Source organism: Amyelois transitella, chromosome 9 (genome assembly GCF_032362555.1).
Source record: "Amyelois transitella isolate CPQ chromosome 9, ilAmyTran1.1, whole genome shotgun sequence".
NCBI lineage: Eukaryota > Metazoa > Arthropoda > Insecta > Lepidoptera > Pyralidae > Amyelois > Amyelois transitella.
Window position 1 is genome coordinate 158,123 of NC_083512.1, and position 20,970 is coordinate 179,092.

Consider the following 20,970-nt stretch of genomic DNA (forward strand, 5'->3'; position numbering starts at 1 on the left):
ACCATATCCAATTAATCATCTTATTCCTTTCGGGTTTGACCCCCGGGCTAGGAGCAACGTTTAATACTTTTACGATAGCGTCAATTACACAATAGAAATCAATTTCCAGACTGTTAAGGTTTTCTTGTAAAAATTTGGAAGTTTTTTAATAAATAATAATAATATTTTGTATTATCTAGTAGTTCCTAAGAATCAAGTCTAATTTTATGGAATCTTTTCACAAACAAAATATTTAAGTGCATACATATGTACATACAGTCACTCCAAAAGACTGATAGGCCACGTTCAGCTATTTGGTTTGATAATATTACTATTACTAAGATTAAAATAGTGACAGGTTGCTAGCCCATTACCTAAAAGAAGAATCCCAAGTTTATATGCCTATCTCTACAAGATTTTATTGAACCCAAAATAAATCAAAACGCCACACGTTTCCTTTGCCCAAATCAACATAATCCCATAAACATGCAATCGCAGTACAAATTCAGCTCTCAAGACATATTTACCACTACATCGTCCAATACATAGAACTCCCAACGCGGCCATACGCGGCGCGAGTGGGCGACGACGCGACGCGACGCGGCCGATTTCGGGGAACCGTCCCGACGTAACAGTACTTTGAATTATGGCCTCTCGATACGGCTCTGTTATAGAAATGTGTGTCGGTTTGTTGATTTTTTTCTCTGTTCCTGTTTAGAAAGATTTGTAGAAACATTAATACAGTCAGTTCACGTCTCAAGTCACGTCTATATCCCTTGCGGGGTAGACAGAGTCAACAGACAGCAGGTCAGTTGTTTGGCTTAATTGGTTGAGATTCAACTAGCGACAGTTTGCTAAGCCATCGCCTAAAAAAGAGAATCGCAAGTTTATAAGCCTATCCCTTAGTTTTTTACGACTTTTTTAGAACGATTTTTGAGAGTGTTTACTTTAGTTTAGATTCTAGAGTATTTGTGATAATAAATAATTAATTAATTATAAATAATCTTTCGATGGAAGTGTGTCGGAGTGTCGGAGTGCAGTGTCACGAGATGCGACTCCTTGGCACCTTGACCTTACGACCCTCGATAATCTGAATGAAAGCAAACATTTTTATTTAATATTATTATTTATTTATTTATTCTAACTTCACAAATATTCAACACCAGAGGTCCCGGGTTCGAATTTCGGCCAGTGAATGATGAGAAACGAACTTTCTCTAATTGTCATCTGGGTCGTGGATATTTATCTATATAAGTATTTATTATAAAATATGGTATCGTTGAGTTAGTATCTCGTAACACAAGTCCCGGAGTTACTTCTCTACTAACTCAATCTGTGTAATTTGTCCCATATATTTATTTATTGTACAATACCAAGTCATTGACATGTTAGTTACATAAAACAAAGTCAAGAAAAAAAACATAGAATTTGTAAGGTAGATAATTTTAATACTCGGCAACTAAACCAAAATTTTACATACATATAATCTTACCTTTTTTAACCTTTACGGGGAAGACAGAGCCTACAGCCTCGAAACGATTAAAAGACCACTTAAATTTTGCTGACTAAAAATCACAGTTACAATTTTTGTACAATTTTAATTGGATCACATTTTTAAGAGTTTTTTCCTTAAAATATTAGCAAAACATTGTTATAATATTTGATATGGTTATATGAGCGCGGCGGGGCGTCGGTCTTCACATTCTTAATCAATAAAATACAGTCAGGGCCAGGGTCAATATCACTGACTAATCTATATGCTAATGTTCGGAGTCAATGGACTTTTTAGCATTTAATACCACAAAAGCAAAATACAATCACGCATAAAATGACTCCTCATTAACGTAAGGGTAGGCAGAGACTACATAATTATATTTTGATAATTGCATATGCATACTTCTTTTGTGATCATTTGAATTCTTCTTCTGACATAATTTGAATATCAATTCCATTAGAAAGCCATATAGCTGAATGTGTCTTTTCGGTCCTTCAAGTCTGTTGGCTGTGTCTACGTCGCAAGGGATATAGACGTAATAATATGTATGTATGCATTCAAACATGTGTTGCTTAATGAAGTACGCACTAAATAGCGCTTAGTTTAATTTAGGAAAACCTATTTACAGTTTCGTATATACTTTGTATAACTCGTATCAAGAGAACTCTCGACCCGCTTACGGTAATTAAAATCCTACATTTTCACATTAAAATTGTGCATTATGAGAGCTGAATTTCTATTTTAAGTTTGGCACTATTTTGGTACTAAATAATATTAAAGCATTCAAAGTAATTTCATACCTATCTGAAATCTGTTCATATTTTTAAACCTATGCTATTGAATTCGTTACTTATATTCGTACCAGTTTAATAAATGCAAAAGTCTGTCGGGTTATTTATTACACTTTTATGGCTAACCAGCTTGACTGATTTGAATGAAATTTTATATGATTACTTTTAGTTAATAATCCGAATTCAAACCTAGGCTACTTCTACAATATATTAAGGCAATTTCTAGTAAATCAAGTAATATCAAGAGACGTTAAAGTATGAGATGAAATATAATGTGCAGTTTATTAAAGGACAAATATGAAGAAAGAAGCTTGTGCACACGATGATACCTATTCACCCTAACACCCGATTTATCATACGAAGGACGGCACCCTTCCTGGCTTCCTATACATACGAATATTTTTATATTTTCCTCTCATGTTGACTGTAAAACCTAGTAATATCGATCCAAACAGTTATAGACACGCGCAATATTGGTCGCAGATTGACGGCAGAAAGTTATTCGCTACATCTGTGTCTCCTAAACTTATCAGCTGACGAACATAGAACCTTATTGCGTAGGAATATAGTCAGATATCCGTTGATTCTTCCCCAAAAAGGAGATTACGAGCCATTTGTCGCCATAGTTCAGGAATGTTTTGATTCATATCGCGACACAATGTTGTCTGTTAGTAGCGAAACAAACGTATCGCTGTTTATGACTGTGTAATAAACATTCAGCTAATTTATGTATGTTAATGCTTCGTGTGGTTCCCAGCACCAAAACAAAAAGAAAAGGACCACTCCATCTCTTTCCCATGGATGTCGTAAAAGGCGACTTAGGGATAGGCTTATAAACATGGGATTCTTCATTGAGGCGATGGGCTAGCAATCTGTCACTATTTGAATCTCAATTCTAACATTAAGTCAAACAACGAAACGTGGCCTATAAGTCTTTTCAAGATATAGATCCCGCTTAAGATGTTTGATAAGATTTAGATGCTAAAGCCAAAAAAGAGCCTTCTGGCACGGGCATCTAAACACTGAAAAGGAGGCTTCGACAACTAGTTTTTTTTTAACAATGTACTGAATATAAAAGCTATTTGCATTTTGATTTGAAGATTTCTCCAACAAATCTTTATTAATCCAAAAAAACGGGTCTATTTACACTTTTCATTTCACCCTGTTACGCAATTCTACGCTCCATTAGCCTTCCTGGGGCGCTAATTATACCTAGGACATAGTTATACAAACAATTATCAACTGACACGCTCCGTGACACGCAGGTGTCCTGTTACGTGTCAGTTCAGACCACTGGCTTTTGCTTAGGTAGGAAATTTATCGATCCATTGATCTACGTAACATATACATACATTACATACATATGGCCACGTCCATATCCCTTGCGGGGTAGACAGAGCCAACAGTCTTGAAAAAACTGAATGGCCACGTTCAGCTATTTGGTTTAATGATAGAATTGAGATTCAAATGGTGACAGGTTGCTAGCCCAACGCCTAAAAAAAGAATCCCAAGTTTGTAAGCCTATCCCCTAGTCGCCTTTTACGACATCAATGGAAAAGAGATGGAGTGGTCCTATTCTTTTTTGTATTGGTGCCGGGAATCACAAGGAAGAATAGTTTTGATATTATACTATCATTAAGGCAAATAGCTGAACGTGGTCATTCAGTCTTTTCAAGACTGTTGGCTCTGCCTACCCCGCATGGGATAACGTGATCATGGCCTGGAGCGCGTCTCTTGATCTTAAGTAGACTGGGTCAGTAATAAGTCATCACTAATCATATTCCAGCGAGCCAGGTTTTAGCAGGAATCGACTCGACTTTGCAAACGAGATCCATATTGAATAATAGTAAAAGATGTACAAGATGAATGTGCTTTTACTCTCTTTGTAGTCTTTTAACACACATGAAAAAGAAATGGAATGGTCCTATTCTAAAAAAACCCGCAAATTTGCGGAAAATTTTCCAAAAATATAGACTCTTAGTACTTTTACTACATTGAATAATACACGGAACTAGATTTTCCGATACTCACCAAAAAACGGTTAAACCCTACTTTTTCAGTTCGACCACGTCGCCGGCTCAGGGTGGCCTGATTTATGTCAATTATGCACATAATCTGACCATTATCGGCCGCGTCATGCTCCACACACAAATCACGATTGGCGTTACATATTATTGTGGTGCATATGACAATATAAACACGTGTTAGCTGCATTCATAATCTATACATATAATAAAACAGTAAAAATATTTTGTCTGTACATTTAGTATTTTTGACTGAAATGGGTAGAGGGACACTTAAAATTAATAATAGAAAGCAAAAATATATTTTTTTTAATTTCTTGTCTGTCTGTCTGTCTGTATGTATGATCACGATTATCTCCGAAAGTACTGAACCGATTTACTTGAAACTTTCACCAATTGCTTTGTTTCAACTCAAAAGAACATTTAAAGTTTGTTTCATCAAAATCGGTTCATTAAAAAAAAGTAATCGACATTTGAATGAACTCAAGGCAAATAAGTTACGAAATTTAAAATTTTAAGTCATTTATCATTGTACGACAGCATAATACCTACTTATAATAAATAAATATAAGAGAAAATCAGTTTGATAATATTTTTTGGTTTTGCCGCACATAACATGCGTAATTCTCACGTAAAAGATTTTTGGTTTGTTAGTCTACTTTAGTACAGTGTGGTTCCCGGAACCAATACAAAAAAGAATAGGACCACTCCATCTCTTTTCCATGGATGTCGTAAAAGGCGACTATTTGATAGGCTTACAGGCTTGGGATTCTTTTTTAGGCGATGGATAATTTACGCGGACGAAATCGCGGGCAACAGCTAGTTTGAATATATAAAAGAGGACACTGAATGACCGATTGATTGAATATCAACGCATAGCCCTAACTGCTGAGTTCATTTTATTGTCAAGGTGTACATTAAGAGTGTTCCCCCTAGAATAGAAATGAAACAGTTATTATTTTATCATTTCTTTGTTCTTCTTCCTCATTTCAAGTCAAAAATAGTTCTACTAAAGCGTAAGTACAATTAGGTTAGGTATCATTCGTAGTAAATATTCAATGTGAGTGCCGCTTTTGTTTTCACTTTTCTATACAGCCTCCCGTACGCTACCCTTAAATATTTCTCCAAGTGGGTCAAGAGGGGACAATTATCGGCGAGTTTTAAATTAACGAAGGATTGGAACGTAAGATTGGACGCAGTTCAAAATTGAAGGCTTTTCTCATTGTTTTTCACGAATACCGTTCCGATTCACGTGCCCACTGTCGACTCCATCGGTCCTATAATGTCCTCTTGGGTCAACTTAACGGGGAATGGAATGTTATTGCTTTTCAGAGAAAAGAAGGCAAACTGTCAATAGCTGGTATTATGTTTTAACTTGTGTATATGCTTTATTAGGCATTACTTCTAACTATAAATAATTTCTCTCAAAATAAATGACCCGAGAATCACAAACAAAACCCATATAACTTGTTAAATATGCATATATGCCTAAAATACCAGACACATTTAGACCGGAACGGGATAAATGGTACTCAACGTAACCTTTTCCATTTGAGAAAGGACCGGGATGTCACCTGCGGGGCGCGGGAGGGGAATGCTAGTTACGAGTATCACTTAGATAATGGAAATGGGGAAATGGAGCCTAGTATCAATGTTGTTGTTATTATCCGAACATGACTACATTCTTGCAGTTTGTCTATTTTGCGTTGCGTTCGCGACTACGATTGTGAAGTAGTATCTGATATCGTTAAGAGGGGCACTCAACCTATGTTTAATCATTTTTGAAGCACAAGAAGAACATCTTTATCGCTTCTAACGACATCAATGGGAAGATATGAAGGGGCCTTTGTAATACCATAAACATGACGTTAGACAATAACGTAATATAGACCATATTTTTTCCTATTTATGTCACGTAAACCTTGAATAGCAGTAAATACTGTTTTTTCTGTTACATAAATCATATTTAGTATAATGAGTTGAGTAGGTAGTTTTAACTTATCAATGTCAATACTAAAGTATCTTCGTTAGCGCACCGTTCATTTTCCAAAACGCAAACATAACGCGATACTGATTTTCCAATTTTGATAAACGACGTTATTAAAAATTTAACATTAAAAATAAATCATTTCTCCTATTTTCGTTGCTCTAAGGTCCTCACTCACGTCGCGTCCACGGCCCACATAAAGTGAATTTCTGGAAATAATCTCGATCTCTGTTATCGCCCTAGTTTAGCGGCCCGGCCTGATGAGCTCTGTGCAGATGACGTCAAACTCCGTTCATTTGTTTTGTTGCTGCACGCGACAGGTTATTACAGCGGATTATTGCTTTTGGTTGTTTATTGAATTCCTATTTGTATTATAAAATTACATTTGTTGCAAAATTGGAAGTTTATTCTCCTTATACCTCCAATAGTTTTGTGTTTAATATTCATTTGAATGTTTTCTGTCGAAATGTACAAGTGTACGGTCGCGTTCATAATTGCAGTCATAGTTCGCAAAACTTTATAGCTTGCAGTCACCGCTGTCACTCACACATTCACACAAATAACACAATAAACAACAAGCGTTGAAACGTTGGGTAACGCGCCATCAAGAAGAGGGTAGTGTAAAAAGTCGACCGCGCAGCGGCCGTCGTCCGCTAATCAACACAGCGACACGCCACACAGTGGGGATCCATGGTGGAACAGTACGAAAATAATGGCTTCATACCGACCAGAATATTTGCGGAACAGTTCGACACATCAGTGGTTACTGTTCGTCGAGTTTGCACCGTGAGGGACTATTCCACAGACAGCCAGCAAGAAAGCCGTATTTATCCGAAATAAATAAGCAAAAACATTTAGAATTTGCTCGGCAGTATTTGGATTTTTACTGGAACAAAGCGATATTTACAGACGAAAAGTTCGTTTACGTCATAGCAACACGGTAGGCTTCATTTATGGCGACGAAATGCAACTCGGTATGAAGAAAAAAATATTGTGCCAAATATGGAGTCTGGACGCATATCTGTAAATATGTGGGGCTGGATGAGTGCTGCTGGACCTGGAGAACAGATGTGGATAGCAGGACGCCCTACAGCTGCTCATTATGTGCAAGTGCTGGAAGAAACCATGTTACCAACTGTGCGGTGTATTTATCCGATTGATGATATGCCAACAATATCATTTGTGCAAGACAACTACCCTGTGCATCGAGTCCATATAGTGCGTGAAAGGTTCTGCCAGTTTATATTAAAACTACTACTTAGATAGTATTTTAAGGACAGCTTCAATATCTTTTCTTTATGAAAACGAATAATTAAGCTGTAACCTTAATAACAGGAGATAAGTAAATGAGAAGTAAATTATTGTAATATGCTTTATGTATACCTTTATATAATCATCAATATGTAAACAAAACTATAGGTAAACTGTTTCAATAAAATTTACTAATTTTAATTATTGAATGTTTTATTTTGCTCCCTCTTGTTTAATATTTCTTGCTGATTTCCGTGTTTGAAGACACGGGTATTGTAATTCTTAGATATCAGTTAGTTAGTTAGTCAGTCAGTTATTTAGTTCAAATGGCACCTTGAAACATTAAAAATTGTCAGTAACAATATTTTTTTTTTAAATAGACAAAAATTCCTTGAATAACTTCGGAATCCAAGTAACGCTAGTAACTAGAACAAACGAGTGTGAGCAAGCGAGATTATCTAATATATCTTAGATCTCACTTGCACACACGAAGTAATAAAATTGCTACCCAATAACTTTCAAAGGAACCACTACCTATGTTAGGGTCGTGTGCAGACAAACTTTCAACTTTATTGAAATGACATAAGTCTGGCAGTCGCAGGCTTCCCTCTATAGGCAAATCTTATGCAAATAATGAGAGACGACGATATCTCGATCGACAATAATCGGGCCCAGTTCGGCCATCGTTGATTACCGTCTCTTTCTGTTTTGTTATATGTCATAGAATAATAAACTGTTTTACTTAGTAATCATTGGTATTAAAGACCGTATTCATTTGATGGAATATTTATTCTTTTTAAATATGCATGTGTGTGTGTATCTAGTGGAACCACAGTGCACGCTATTTTAACCCGTAAGAATTTTAAAACTATGACTGCAGATATGAACGCGATCGTACCTATCCTATATCGATGAGCATATATGAAAAGAAAATGAATGCAGATAAAGCAAAATAAGTAAGCAGTGCAGGGTTGTAGCAAGCTTGGGAAATGGAATCTATAAATATCAACTTTTCCATAAAAAATAATATGTTTTTTTAAACACAGGTACTACAAGGTATGACGCATGACTATTTTCAAAGTTAAGTTCATAAGTTTTAATACTAACCGTTGCTCTTACGGTAACGGAAAACATCGTGAAGAAACCTGCCCATTCAGGCAACTGATCAGACCTTCTGACAGATCTTATTAATGACATAACGAATATAAGATTATTGTACATAAGAACGTACTTGATACATAAATCACGCGTCTCTCCCGGAGATGTAAGCAGAGGCTACGTCTTTCCACTTCCCCCGATCCTTACACACTTCATTCCCTGAATTTTCGCCAGAAAGTCCCTGATTTTGTTATATGCAAATAATATATTTCACTTATAGTACCTACAAGTTTGAGTAACATATATAGACATATCCAATATGTTACTCAGATTTATAATAAGTACAATATATTATTTCCATATTACAATATGACGGCGTAGACAAAGCTTATTGTCTCGAGTAGATTCGAAGGCCACGGTCTTCTGCATGGCTAATGGTATTGAGATGGTGACAGGTTGCCAGGCCCAGCGCCTGAAATATATCTCCAAAGATGAAGCTTTAGATACCCTAGATTAATATTTACAATATAGATAAAAGGGAATAATATATCTATGTCATTATCACAAATTGTAAATAAATATCTGAAATTAATGGATTTTTCTGAAATATTTATTTAGATAAATTCTATTAACTTTTAGAAGGTTTGATTTTAATTACTTACTACTTAATTTAATAAAGAACGAGTTGTCATTTTGAAGGTCAAGATAGTTCGCCGACTAAAGAGCTGAGTTCATGTTTTCAGCATCATAATAAAAATTATTAAGTTATAAATTTCTTTATTAAATATAGCTTCCTGTTATTTCTGACTACTAGCGCCATCTAGCAGCGCTTGCTAGAAGATTCAGCAAGCAACGTTTGCGCTGAAGCGCCGCTGAAGGGTTCAACTTCTAACATTTTAGAAACCCGATATGATTTGTGTAGTTTACGCTCCACCCAATAGATGGCGTCCGTAATAATAGTATAAAGAGAAACTAAATTATATTAATTAATTTGCCGTGTGGTTCCCGGCACCATTAGAAAAAAAGAATAGGACCACTCTATCTCTTTCCAATGGACATCGTTAAGGCGACTTTGGGATAGGCTTATAAACTTGGGATTCTTATCTAAGGCGACAATCCAGCAACCTGTCAGTATTCGAAACTCAATTCTATCATGCCAAACAGCTGAATGTGGCCTATCAGTCTTTTTAGGACTGTTGGCTCTGTTTACCCCGCAAGGGATATAGACGTGATTATATGTATGTATGTTAATAATATTATACCGCTTTTATTTCAATAAGACAGAAATAAAATGAGACCAGTGCGCAAAAACGCATGCGACGACGACATTTAATTTGTAAAGTTTCTAGTAAAATGTCACATTTATTGTCTTACTTAAACTATTTAAATTTTTACAATTTCGACAGGGGAAGATTATATAGGTATATAAAAAATATTTCAGTAAGAAGATTGGAACTAGATTTTCTTTCCCTAAATCAGTCAGTTTTATCAAACATAAAACTACTTACTTGAGTAGGTCCTAATAATGAACCTTTTTAATCCGCGTGGTCGAGGAAAACTTAGGAAGGCTACCGCAGGCGCGACGCGGGGATTAGCTTCGGATTTTACACTGCAAAGAATATATTAACCCCTACTATACAATAAATAATTTTAAAGTATAATGTAAAGGACGTTGCGTTTCAGGCTCTTCGAGACTGTTGGCTCTGTCTGCCTCGTAAGAGATAGAGACGAGATTTTATGTATGTTATTATCTAATGAGCTTCCATAAAGAGAATGATTAATGTAATGCAACGAAAGATGTAAGTAAGGAATGATTTAGTCTCTGCCCTTCTGGGAAAGATGTGTGCTAAATTGTTTAAATAAATATTATTTTGTTCTGATGACTTGAACTCCACCACTCTCATTATAAAGACATTGACAAATATATTATTATTTTTATCAAACCTTAGCATTATAAGTTATGAGTAAAATGTAACAATCTGATATTCACGTATTAAAAAGTACATGAATTAACATCATCAACCTTATAATACATACATACAGTCCCGTCTATATCCCTCGCGGTGTACACAGAGCCAACAATCTTGAAAAGACTGATAGGTCAAACATATGAACCTTTTAATCCTGATTTCGAATCCAGTTTTGTTTTCCCTGAGGAGTCAGGATCCCGGAGTGTGAAGCACACGAGATCTCTGAGGAAATGTGTGGCAACCTCATTTCTGCCGTGCATCCGAGGGTCGCGCTATATTTCCCCCGCGGCGGTAGTGTCGTTCCCAGATAATTCAACGACATTGTTCTACTATTTTATCGGCTCTCATGGATACTAACATACATACAATAATAGTAGCTGTATTTGGGTCCAATAGATATTTATAAGATGTCATTGTCAGAGTTACACAAAATGGAGAAATAAACCATCCACGCGAAGTACTAGTTACGCGAAGTAGTAGCTAGTACAATAATATATCGTCACGTGTATTACGTAAAGGGCAAACTTTTAAGTTGTGGACAGTAAATAGTATAGAAATGACTCAATGATCATTTGCAGTTTGTGATTTATGATGGAATTTAGATTTAAATAACGACAAGTTGCTAGGTCACCTTAAATTAAGATCTAAAGCTTTAATTAGATTGGCTTTTTAAATCTGTACAGAAAAGGAATGTATGCTTCTGTTATGTATTGACTTTGGACCATGATCTTCTGTGTTATCATTTTTCTAACTAGACATTTGTTGCAATAAAAGAAGTAGTGTGTGCTTTCTGGTACCAATATAACAAAATAGGACCACTCCATCTTTTTCCCATGGGTGCCGTAAAAGTCGACTAAGGGATATGCTTATAAACTTGCGAATGGTCTTTCAGGTGATGGGCTAGTAACAGGTTACTGTTACTATTTGAATCTCAATTCTTGAAATAGCTGAACGAGGTTTATCAGTATTTTCAAAACTGTTCGCTCTATCTACCCCGAAAGGATTAAAATATATAAAGACGTGATTATATATATGTACGTTATAATATTTTAGTTACTTATAACAATATTCGAATATTTGCAAATTTTCATATTACGAAAGACACATATTTTCATGAAATCGAGAATGGGTAGTTCACAATCCCAATCGAATAATACATTTTTATTGGCCACAATCGCGAATTGTTAAGGGTTCTCACAAATACAAAACTGATGCTACAATTTTGTCTACAGTACCTGGGTTCGTTTGCGGTGGACGAGGGCGAGGCGGCGGCGCGGGCGGACTGCGTTTCCGAACGGATACAGATGATGAAGGTATGTGCATATTTATTGTAAAATGTGGCGTTTTAGTAAAACGTCGCAGGTTAGAGGGATGAGAGATAATTAAAAAAATGATAGAATAAAGACTATATTTGGACTAGCTTTACAAGTTAAAAGAGGTTGTGGGTTTAGATAGATAGATAGACTCTTTATTGCACCATAAGAAAAAGAAAAACAGAAAAAAAACACAGGTAGGTAGTTAATGAGGTACAAAGGAGTCCGCCTTAGCTAAAGCAATCTCCTCCAGTCAACCTTAGGGTGGGAGGAAATTAAAAATAAGCTATAGACACCAACAAGTAGCCAAGAGAAGATAGCGAGTTACTTGGTGAAGGCTGTAGTACTCTTAAGGTGAACACCCAGGGCGCGTCGGGGAATATCACGCTACCAAACTATACAGACATTTAGCGGACCCCAGACCCTAAAGCATAGTGGTGGAGCAAAGACTGGGAATACGCAAAATTGAGAGAAATAGGGCCACCTTAAAGAATCTTATAAATTCTATTTTTTTTAATATACACGGAACGGCCAGTCTGGTTGATCAACATAAAGGTATATTCATTTTAATTACAAAACTACTAAGAATCCTGATTTCGAATCTGTAAATATATGAATATTTTCTTACTAGAACAAAATTTCGTCATCATGTCATAACGCTAAAGTTCTCAAAACACTGCAAAGAAACACTTTGACTTCCGACTTTGAACAAGCTTAGCTGCAGTGACCCGAATTATGTAGAGTATATAGAATTCGGAATAATGCAAGACTAAAGAAGTGGCAAGTATTATGGTGAACGTGTTGCGGCAACTGATAGCAATTTTCACCATCGGACACAGTTTTAAAATATATCTCAATTCTGAGTTTTGATTTATTGTTGCCTGACTTTTATAGATGAACTGATCAATATTGTAAAGTTTTTTTAGTGCTTTGTACAGCATAATACATGTACTTATTATTTACCTACAACTCTTATTGAAGAGTGGATACCCTAACATAGACATTAATTTATTCAAAAGAAGATTCCGATCAAAATTATGTTTGTGTAAAAAACATAGTGCAGAAATAAAGAATTTATTTATTATTATGACTGCGTAGAAAACTGCGTGAGTTGCAAGAAGATGCGACATTATTACTTTCGTTTCATTATTCTTCCTTCTCCTGGCAAGACCATACATCCCCTCCTTCCTGGAGTAGAGCCCGTGGTTCAGTTATTGACCATAATTAATATATAAAAATCTTAAGTGGAGAAATTCCTGTCTGACCTCCAAAACCTTTGCTGAACTTAACCCACATGAATTTGCCTATCCCTAATTCGGCTTTTTCAAAATTCATGAAAAAAAGAGGTAGATCATACAAAGTACCTTATGGCACAATATGGCGTTTCTATTGTTTTATATTATTTCGATTTCTATGGTGGCGCCCTACATCCAGCATCTTTCAGCCCACGCTTTGTGACACGCTACGCCGTAGACGCCTCGTAGCAAGCTCATTATTTTCGTAGCACTTTGAACTAATCATTGTAGCACTCGTAGTAAGGCAAATTCTTGTAATTATGAATACATTTCTTGCCTAGTTCCTATATCTGTAGAAACTATGATTGTAATCACCTACCTAATAAATATCAATTTGAAAGAATATAACTGTTTACGGGATTACACAGATTGAGTTAGTTTCGAAGTAAGTTCAAACCATGTAACTATGGAGATCTATTTTGTTTGCAGTTCTTTTAAGTAATATTAAATTAACACAAATGGTCCAGCTGAAACAAATTTTCTAGGCCCAAGAGGCACATCATGTTACAGCTGCGGCCGCATTTTAATCTATTCTACTCTTTACGTATTTATTTAAAATCTCTTTTTGTACAAATATACTACGAGTATTTTCATTTGTTTAAAAATTGCGTTTTCTTTCAATACAAGAAAATGACGATGCTATCAAGTACAGCAAGTTTTATACGATGTAAAATTTACAGTGAATCATAGAAAAACATGAACTTCCGTTCATTGGTGCTAAAACACGGGAATGTCAGTTTTTTGGCAGGTGACTGTACGATATAAAAAAATTAATTGTGCGATTAACAGAAGGTTAACTTAATGTATTCGTAATGATTCTGCCGTCAAAATGTTTTACGCTTTTAGGCGGCTTCGTTATGACTGTGTTAATGGTAGCGTAATAGGTTTCAATCTTAATTGTTCGAGTTGGTCGCATCATTGCTCTTTTGTAAGTAATTATACACTGACAGGCCGTAACGTTTAGTATACGCTAGCTTCTGCTCGAGGTACCACTGGCGTAGAAATTTTTAAAATATTTCTCTAGTAAATATTTACATCGTTTAAACTGTAAATGCATTTCTGGAGGTCTGAAGTTATATAAGTTATAGTCAGAGACTTTGATCACGATCATGAGACATGGATCGTGGCAAGTAGTAAGATGTGGTCTCTGCCTATATTTCCGGAAAAAAGCGTGATTATTTGTAAATTTATTAGATTTTATTCGGCAAAATGTTACCACAGTTAAGTTTCTTTAGCTGTGTAGGCTCGTCGCGAACTCCGCAGAACAAGTGCCTAGTCTAAAAAACTTCCCTCTTAGCGCTTTAGCGTTTAAGTTGCGCCGACAAAAATGTGGAGCAATTCTAAAAGTTTGAGCCGCTTTAATGTTTCTTGCTAAAAGTTTGTATTATGATCATACTTTAAGTTTTTTTTTTCAGAAAATATGTTTTTTTTTCTTATAATTCTCTCTTTTGTCATACCATTATATCTAGATAGCTTCAGCTGTTTACTTTAAAGTTTGTGATAATGACAACGTATAAGTGGTATTTTACATGATGTCTAAAAATAAGGTACGCCATCTACGCATTTGTGTTGTCGTCAAATTACACAGAACAGCAGTAATTTTTTTTTTTATTGCCTTTTTGCATTAGTATCCAGTAGTTTTAATTACAACAAAGTCATTTCATAATTCAAAATACACCACTTATACATCAAAAGTTTCTTTTGACGACACAACCCCAGTAATTTACGTAAAAATTAGCCCCTTTTTGCTGCTTGGCTGGTCAAAAACTACGGTTCTATTACGGAAGGCATACAATTAGTTCTGTGGCCTTAAGTACACTGCAGAGTCTTGTTTTGGGGGCTCGCAGAAAGTTACGAAAGCTGTACACAGTTCGACAATGCGTCAAACTCAGCCCAACGCTCATTGCGTGTTGTAAAGGTGCAATTACACATAAGAAATATTTTAGAAATTGTACGTGGGTACCTACTAGAAATGTAGGTAATCGAAATGAAATTATTATACGATTACCTTAATTAGTTTGTTTTTAAATACGAGTGTGTTTAATTGAATCTGCATGAGAAAATATTTGGCATAGTTAAATTGATTTCTAAATTATGGATACTTTCAAATCAGTTCAAAACAAAAACAACAGAGATTGCAAAATGGTTTCTTATTTAAAATCATTCCCAAATGTTATATTATTAAATATACGCGTTTCGTAAGTATGATGTGAACAGTGCTTTAGCTCCCACTCGGCTGCTCATTCTAAACCCAGACTATTGTGGCATTCGAGTATTTTTATTTGAGCAAACCTCCCCTAGTCCTTGATGGCTGACGTGTTCCCCTTACGAGGCCGTGTTCACCCCTTTTTACGACATTACCCTGAATTCTGATTCAAGTGGAAACACTTATATTGCTTTAAAAAATTGGTAGAAATGTATAATATTATTTTGTATAAAATACACAAATAACTTTCATTGTTAACTGGCTCTTAAGGAAAAACATTACTAGTGTTTGCCAGTTTTTTGCGCAGTTTGTAAAAGTTATCAAAGAAAATGGTTGGCAAGAAAGGCAAGCTTATTTTCTGATTTTTTTTTCATTTCGATCATGAGAAAGTAATAGCGATCCGTCGCTACCTCTGTATTTTAATTTAAACCATAAACCAGGTCTGTGGCTAATTTTGCTCCATCTACACCTTGAAAAATGCATATCTTTTTCCTCCTGGCGTATGTCCTCTTTGGAGGGGAATCGTTGTGGGTCTATTGACTGTAATCCTAGACTCAAACCCACTCTAGTTTGAGTCTGGGATTACAGTGTTCAATTATAATTGTTTAATTTGGTTTTAATATATGTATAAGTTTAGTTTATTTTTTAATAATAGATGGCGTTATCCCGTTTTGAAACGCGATATGGTTTTGATCTCATACAAATATAAATACAAATGTGATATTTGAATAAATGTCTTCGTTCCGGGAGTCTGAGTTTCATTCAAGCTGCCTTGGCTCGATATACTCTTGTCTAATAATTGTTCTTGTTAATTCAGCGATGAAAAAAAACTAGGGATCCACAAAAGGTGCTAGAAGGAAGTCCGGCCGGCGGCTACATCGAGATTAATCCAGGGCCTCCCAGACGGCCAGCGCTCCACACAGCAAAAACATACTAGTAACTTAACTGAGCCATTTGTAACAACTTATTTTTTACGTGTGGAAAGACCATCGTCTGTCCACCCAGCAACAGGGAGCCAGAAGCCTATGTGGCACTTAAACCCCATAAAACCACACGGTGCCAACGCCTACCGCATTTACGCCAGGAGTTGCAAACCCAAAAATTGTTAAGTGATGTTCGGGATATCCCATAATAATGATTTATAATAAAGGAATTTGGACTGGGAGAAATATTGTGTTTGCTGCTTTTGTTCCTGTGCAGATTGTAAAAGGCAATCAAGGGAAAGGTAATATTTAGGACTTCGGGATTCTTTTTTAAGGCCATCGCTTCAAAAAAATTCTAGAGATAAGTAACCTGTCATTCATTACCTGTATCCCAATCCGTCATTATGACGTCTAGTTCAACGTGGCCCTTTAGATTTTGGAGATTGTTGGCTCCGTATTCCCGTAAGGGATAAAGACGAAGTGTATGTACTTAGCTTACTACATTTAATGTTTGCACAGTGGACGTCAGACAATCAAAGCATTTTTGCAAACGCCACAGCGGCGTGCCTCGGGGAACAATGTCTTTGTTTAAATAGATAGCTCATTTCGTGCTAGCCGTCATTGTAGAGGTTGGTTGGCGTCATTTTAAGTAATTGGAAAATAAAGTACCTACACTAAACATGACGCCTCTTTCCCAGAGGGGTAGGCAGAGATTATATCTCTCCTTTTGACACGATCCCTACTTACCCTACCTACTTCTTTCGCTTCACTCACATTCATAACTCTCTTCATATCATGCAAGATTGTCGTTTTAGGGTTATATTTTGAAGTATGCATTTTGCGTCTAGTCAATAATGTAGTATTTGAGATAACACTAGCCTTTGATATTGCGAGGTTTCAGCATCCAATCTAGTCTATCGTTCTTGGGTCCTAGGCATGACCTAAACTTTTAGTTCTTTATTGACCGACCTATCTTTTGGGTTTCTGTTTTGTTGAGAACGACATTGTCAATTCACCCGAATTATATCTTTCTCTAAGAAAAGAAATTTTGTTTTTAAATATATTTCGGGGTTTAAAATCTTGTTCGCTTTCCGAACCCCAGGTCCGTACACTCTGCTGATTGCTCGAGATTGATGTCCGCTCGTCCGAGTGTTTATACAGCGGCTGTTCGCACAGGGCCGCAAGTCTAGTACACAACTGTTACATTGTAAAAATGATATAGTTGCGTATGTAAGAGATGTATGTATATGCTGTTATTTGAGTGACCATAGAGATGTCATGACTTTTAACAGATGAAGCGTTTTCAATCAAGTTTCTTACGGATTATAGGTGCTTTACGAGTGAGTTTTCTAAGACAAGTTTGATCAAAATCGGTTCAGCCGTATAAAAGTTGTAGGAGTTGATAGTGGTGAAAGAAGATCGAATATCGGCGAATACTCGTATACTCGAGTGAAAGCGCTAAAACATTGATGATTTAATCGAGAGTGTTCCTAACTTAACCCCCGGGGCAAAAACAAGATGTTTTATAAGTGTGTTTCTATGTGAGTTCGCTGAAAGAGAATATTTATGATGACTTAATCAAGAGTGTCCAAAATTTAATTGCAAAATTTTCGACAAGAATATACAGTATATGTAGGTACGTATTTTTAAAAAATATAAAAAGAACCCAACTCTAATTTAAGTTTCCTTTAAAAAGTAAAAAATAGTATAAGAATCTCAACCTACCTTAGTATGTATATAAAGTAATAATTTTTAAGAAATACGTCGCGTTGTAGGACTGCAATTTTCATGAAATTTTGCATACATATAGTATGAATCATTTAGGTATTGAGGTATTACGCGGGTGAGGCTACGGGCAAAAACAGTAACATAATATAGTATCAGATTAAGTGAATGAAGACAATTACTTCCCAGACCCGAGCCCCGAGCTCTCGGTCCACTCTCCTGCGTCGTTAAAAGCCTCATTGTAGATTTAATGGGCGCGCGAGAGCCATGTTTAATCTCGGGAATGACGCGTCAATGAAATTGGTTTTCAAGTATCGGAGGGGTCTGGATTATTTTGCAAGAGACGGTGATAAAATTACGAGATTAATTCATCTTATGACATTATTAGGAAAACATACACATACATTTAGTTATATCCCTTATAGAATATACAGAGCCAACAGTCTTGGCATAGACTGAAAGGCTACGTTCAGCTGTACGGCTTAGTGATGGAATTGAGATTCAAATAGTGACAGGTTGCTGGCCCATTGCCTAAGAGTCCCAAGTTTATAAGCTTTTAAGTTAATCGTCTTTTACGACATCCATGTGAAAGAGATAGAGTGGTCCTATTCTAAAGTGTCTAAAAAACATCCAAAAATAATTAATTTGTTAGTTTAGCGGAACATAGTGCATTGTGAACTTTAAAAGGACAATTGAGCGTAACCTTAATCACTAGAACTGAGAACATATTATGTATGTCTTTATGTTTGTGTATGCAAATACAAAGCCACTTAACTAAATTCGATGCGGTTTTCAAAGCTACTTTACTTTTAAACTATGTTTCATGTTGATAAAATTAATATCATAATTCACGCGAATTTATACCATGGGTAACGTTATGTCTGCAACCACTACAAACGATTATATGAAATGTCCCAGAAATCTTTTAACCGACCTACCAATGTATGCTAATCGTCGACATCATTATGATAAGTCTTCGGCGCTTAAAATAAGGATAGGCGCCAATAATAAGCCTTCCTTTTGATTGAAGTTATTTTGCGAAGAGAGTCATTATTTCTATGAACCCGCTATATAGTTGTGACCGCTGACCCCGCCGCTACATTTTTCCATTTGCCACGATTTCTGCATACGTCCTTCGCTTTATCCACATTCATACCTCTCTTCATGCAAGCTCGGCGGTTTCGACTACTCTTGGCACTTTATGGTGGCACCAATCCATCTTTTTCTCATGAATGTCATAAAAATCGACTAATGGTTTCGGCTCATTCATCAATTGCAGCTTTAAGCATTATCCTATATGAGTAAGGTTCCCTTAAAAAGGTTTCTAAGGTCAATCGGGAGTCGCTTTGTGTTAAAACTGACTTGTCCAATGCAGGCTATAACCACCAACATGTATATTTCTTATGTTCTATGTTCCTCATTAGGAATTGAACAGAATTTACGACAAGACGAAAAGATAGTGATGAGAAATGATGTGATGGAAAGAGACGATTCTATGTACTTATTCGTACATTATAATTAACATCGTTGTGTCAAAAATTATAAGACACAAAATCAAACAACAATTGCTTCATTACGAGTCTAAGCACTCAATTAGCGACCTAATTACAGTCGCCACCGCAGACGTGTTCCTGACGGCAAAGTGATCGCAACTGTGCCACTATAGAGGCGACTGTACAACTAGAAACGACTGTACAATTAGAGCCGACTGTACCGTCTGTGCTCATTACGTGAAGTGCCCCCAAATGAGTTGGTTTGGTGCTTGACGGACGCTGATTACGCCCAAAATTTTAACTAAACCTAGACTATAAGTTATGCTTTATAGTTAATTTAGTTTGAGGGATTCAAAAGTATTTTTCTTCTACTATAAAATGACAGTAAGTGTTAAAAATAATTCTTTAAATCCACACTAAAACATTCGCTTAGAAAAATGTTCTAACATCACGGTTACGAAAAGTTCCGAAGCTTCCAAAGTTTGCTTTATTACCGAGTCGGTGACGAAAGCTCAAGTGCCTCGAGAATCAACTTTGATGGTTTGCGGGAGGTTCCGCCTTATTATACGATTTAGTATACTTTAGGAAATGTTTTAAAAGCGCGAGTAACCCTGTTTTTGTAGAAGTTTCATTTCATTTCTTGAGGTACATAAATCTTGTTTTTTCTTCACGATATATTTTATAATGACTAGTCAAGTTACCAAAAAGGTAAAATAAAAATTATCAAAATTAATCACATCACTACCACTTCATGTTATAAAGTGAGGGCTCTCTATTTTCTCTGTATGTATGTATGCGCTTGGAAAAGTGTGAAACGGATTTTGTTCCTGTTTGAAATGTAGGAAAGAGGGTTTACTGAGGAGGGGTTATATCTATATATGCTATCCGTGCGAATTCAGGGCCGGTCGCTAGTATAAGAGATATAGTTTGATGAAGTAATTTTATGCCTGACTTATAAATTAATCGTCAATTCCCTAGTTTGCTTCTGTCTGTATTTCAATATAATTAATGCATCGGCTCTGTTGCTAAATTCGTAAAACTTATAATGTTGGAAGTTTCATAAAGTTATTCTCCTTGAAACTGAGGAGCAAGTGGCAACGCGCGGTGTTTCACAAGAACTCACTTCGCGTCGCTCCCGATTTCATTAACAAAGAAATTAATTAACATCTTGCATTTCGTGTTGTATTTAAGTTGATTTAATTAACGCGAGTGAAAAGTATCGCGGCAACGGGGGTAAGTTACTAACTTAATGTGCAACAGAATTTGTGACCATTATAACTCAAACTTGCTTAACTTAAAGTAACTAAAATGAGTCACATTTAGCTTTTAATTATAGTTAACAAGACTTGTGATAATTTGGTTAAAACCAAATTTTACTACAGCAGTCGCAATTTCAACATAAGGCAAGTATCCATAAGAA

At 36.0% G+C, this 20,970-nt stretch overlaps 1 protein-coding gene across 1 annotated transcript in view; it reads left to right on the forward strand.

The window, feature by feature from the left end:
* The window catches only part of LOC106130252 (uncharacterized), a 167,671-nt gene that overhangs the window by 76,970 nt on the left and 69,731 nt on the right, over positions 1–20,970 (forward strand). The window contains exon 3 of the mRNA XM_060945898.1: positions 11,828–11,908. Coding sequence (XP_060801881.1) covers positions 11,828–11,908 — 81 coding nt within the window. The remainder of the gene's footprint in view (positions 1–11,827; positions 11,909–20,970) is intronic.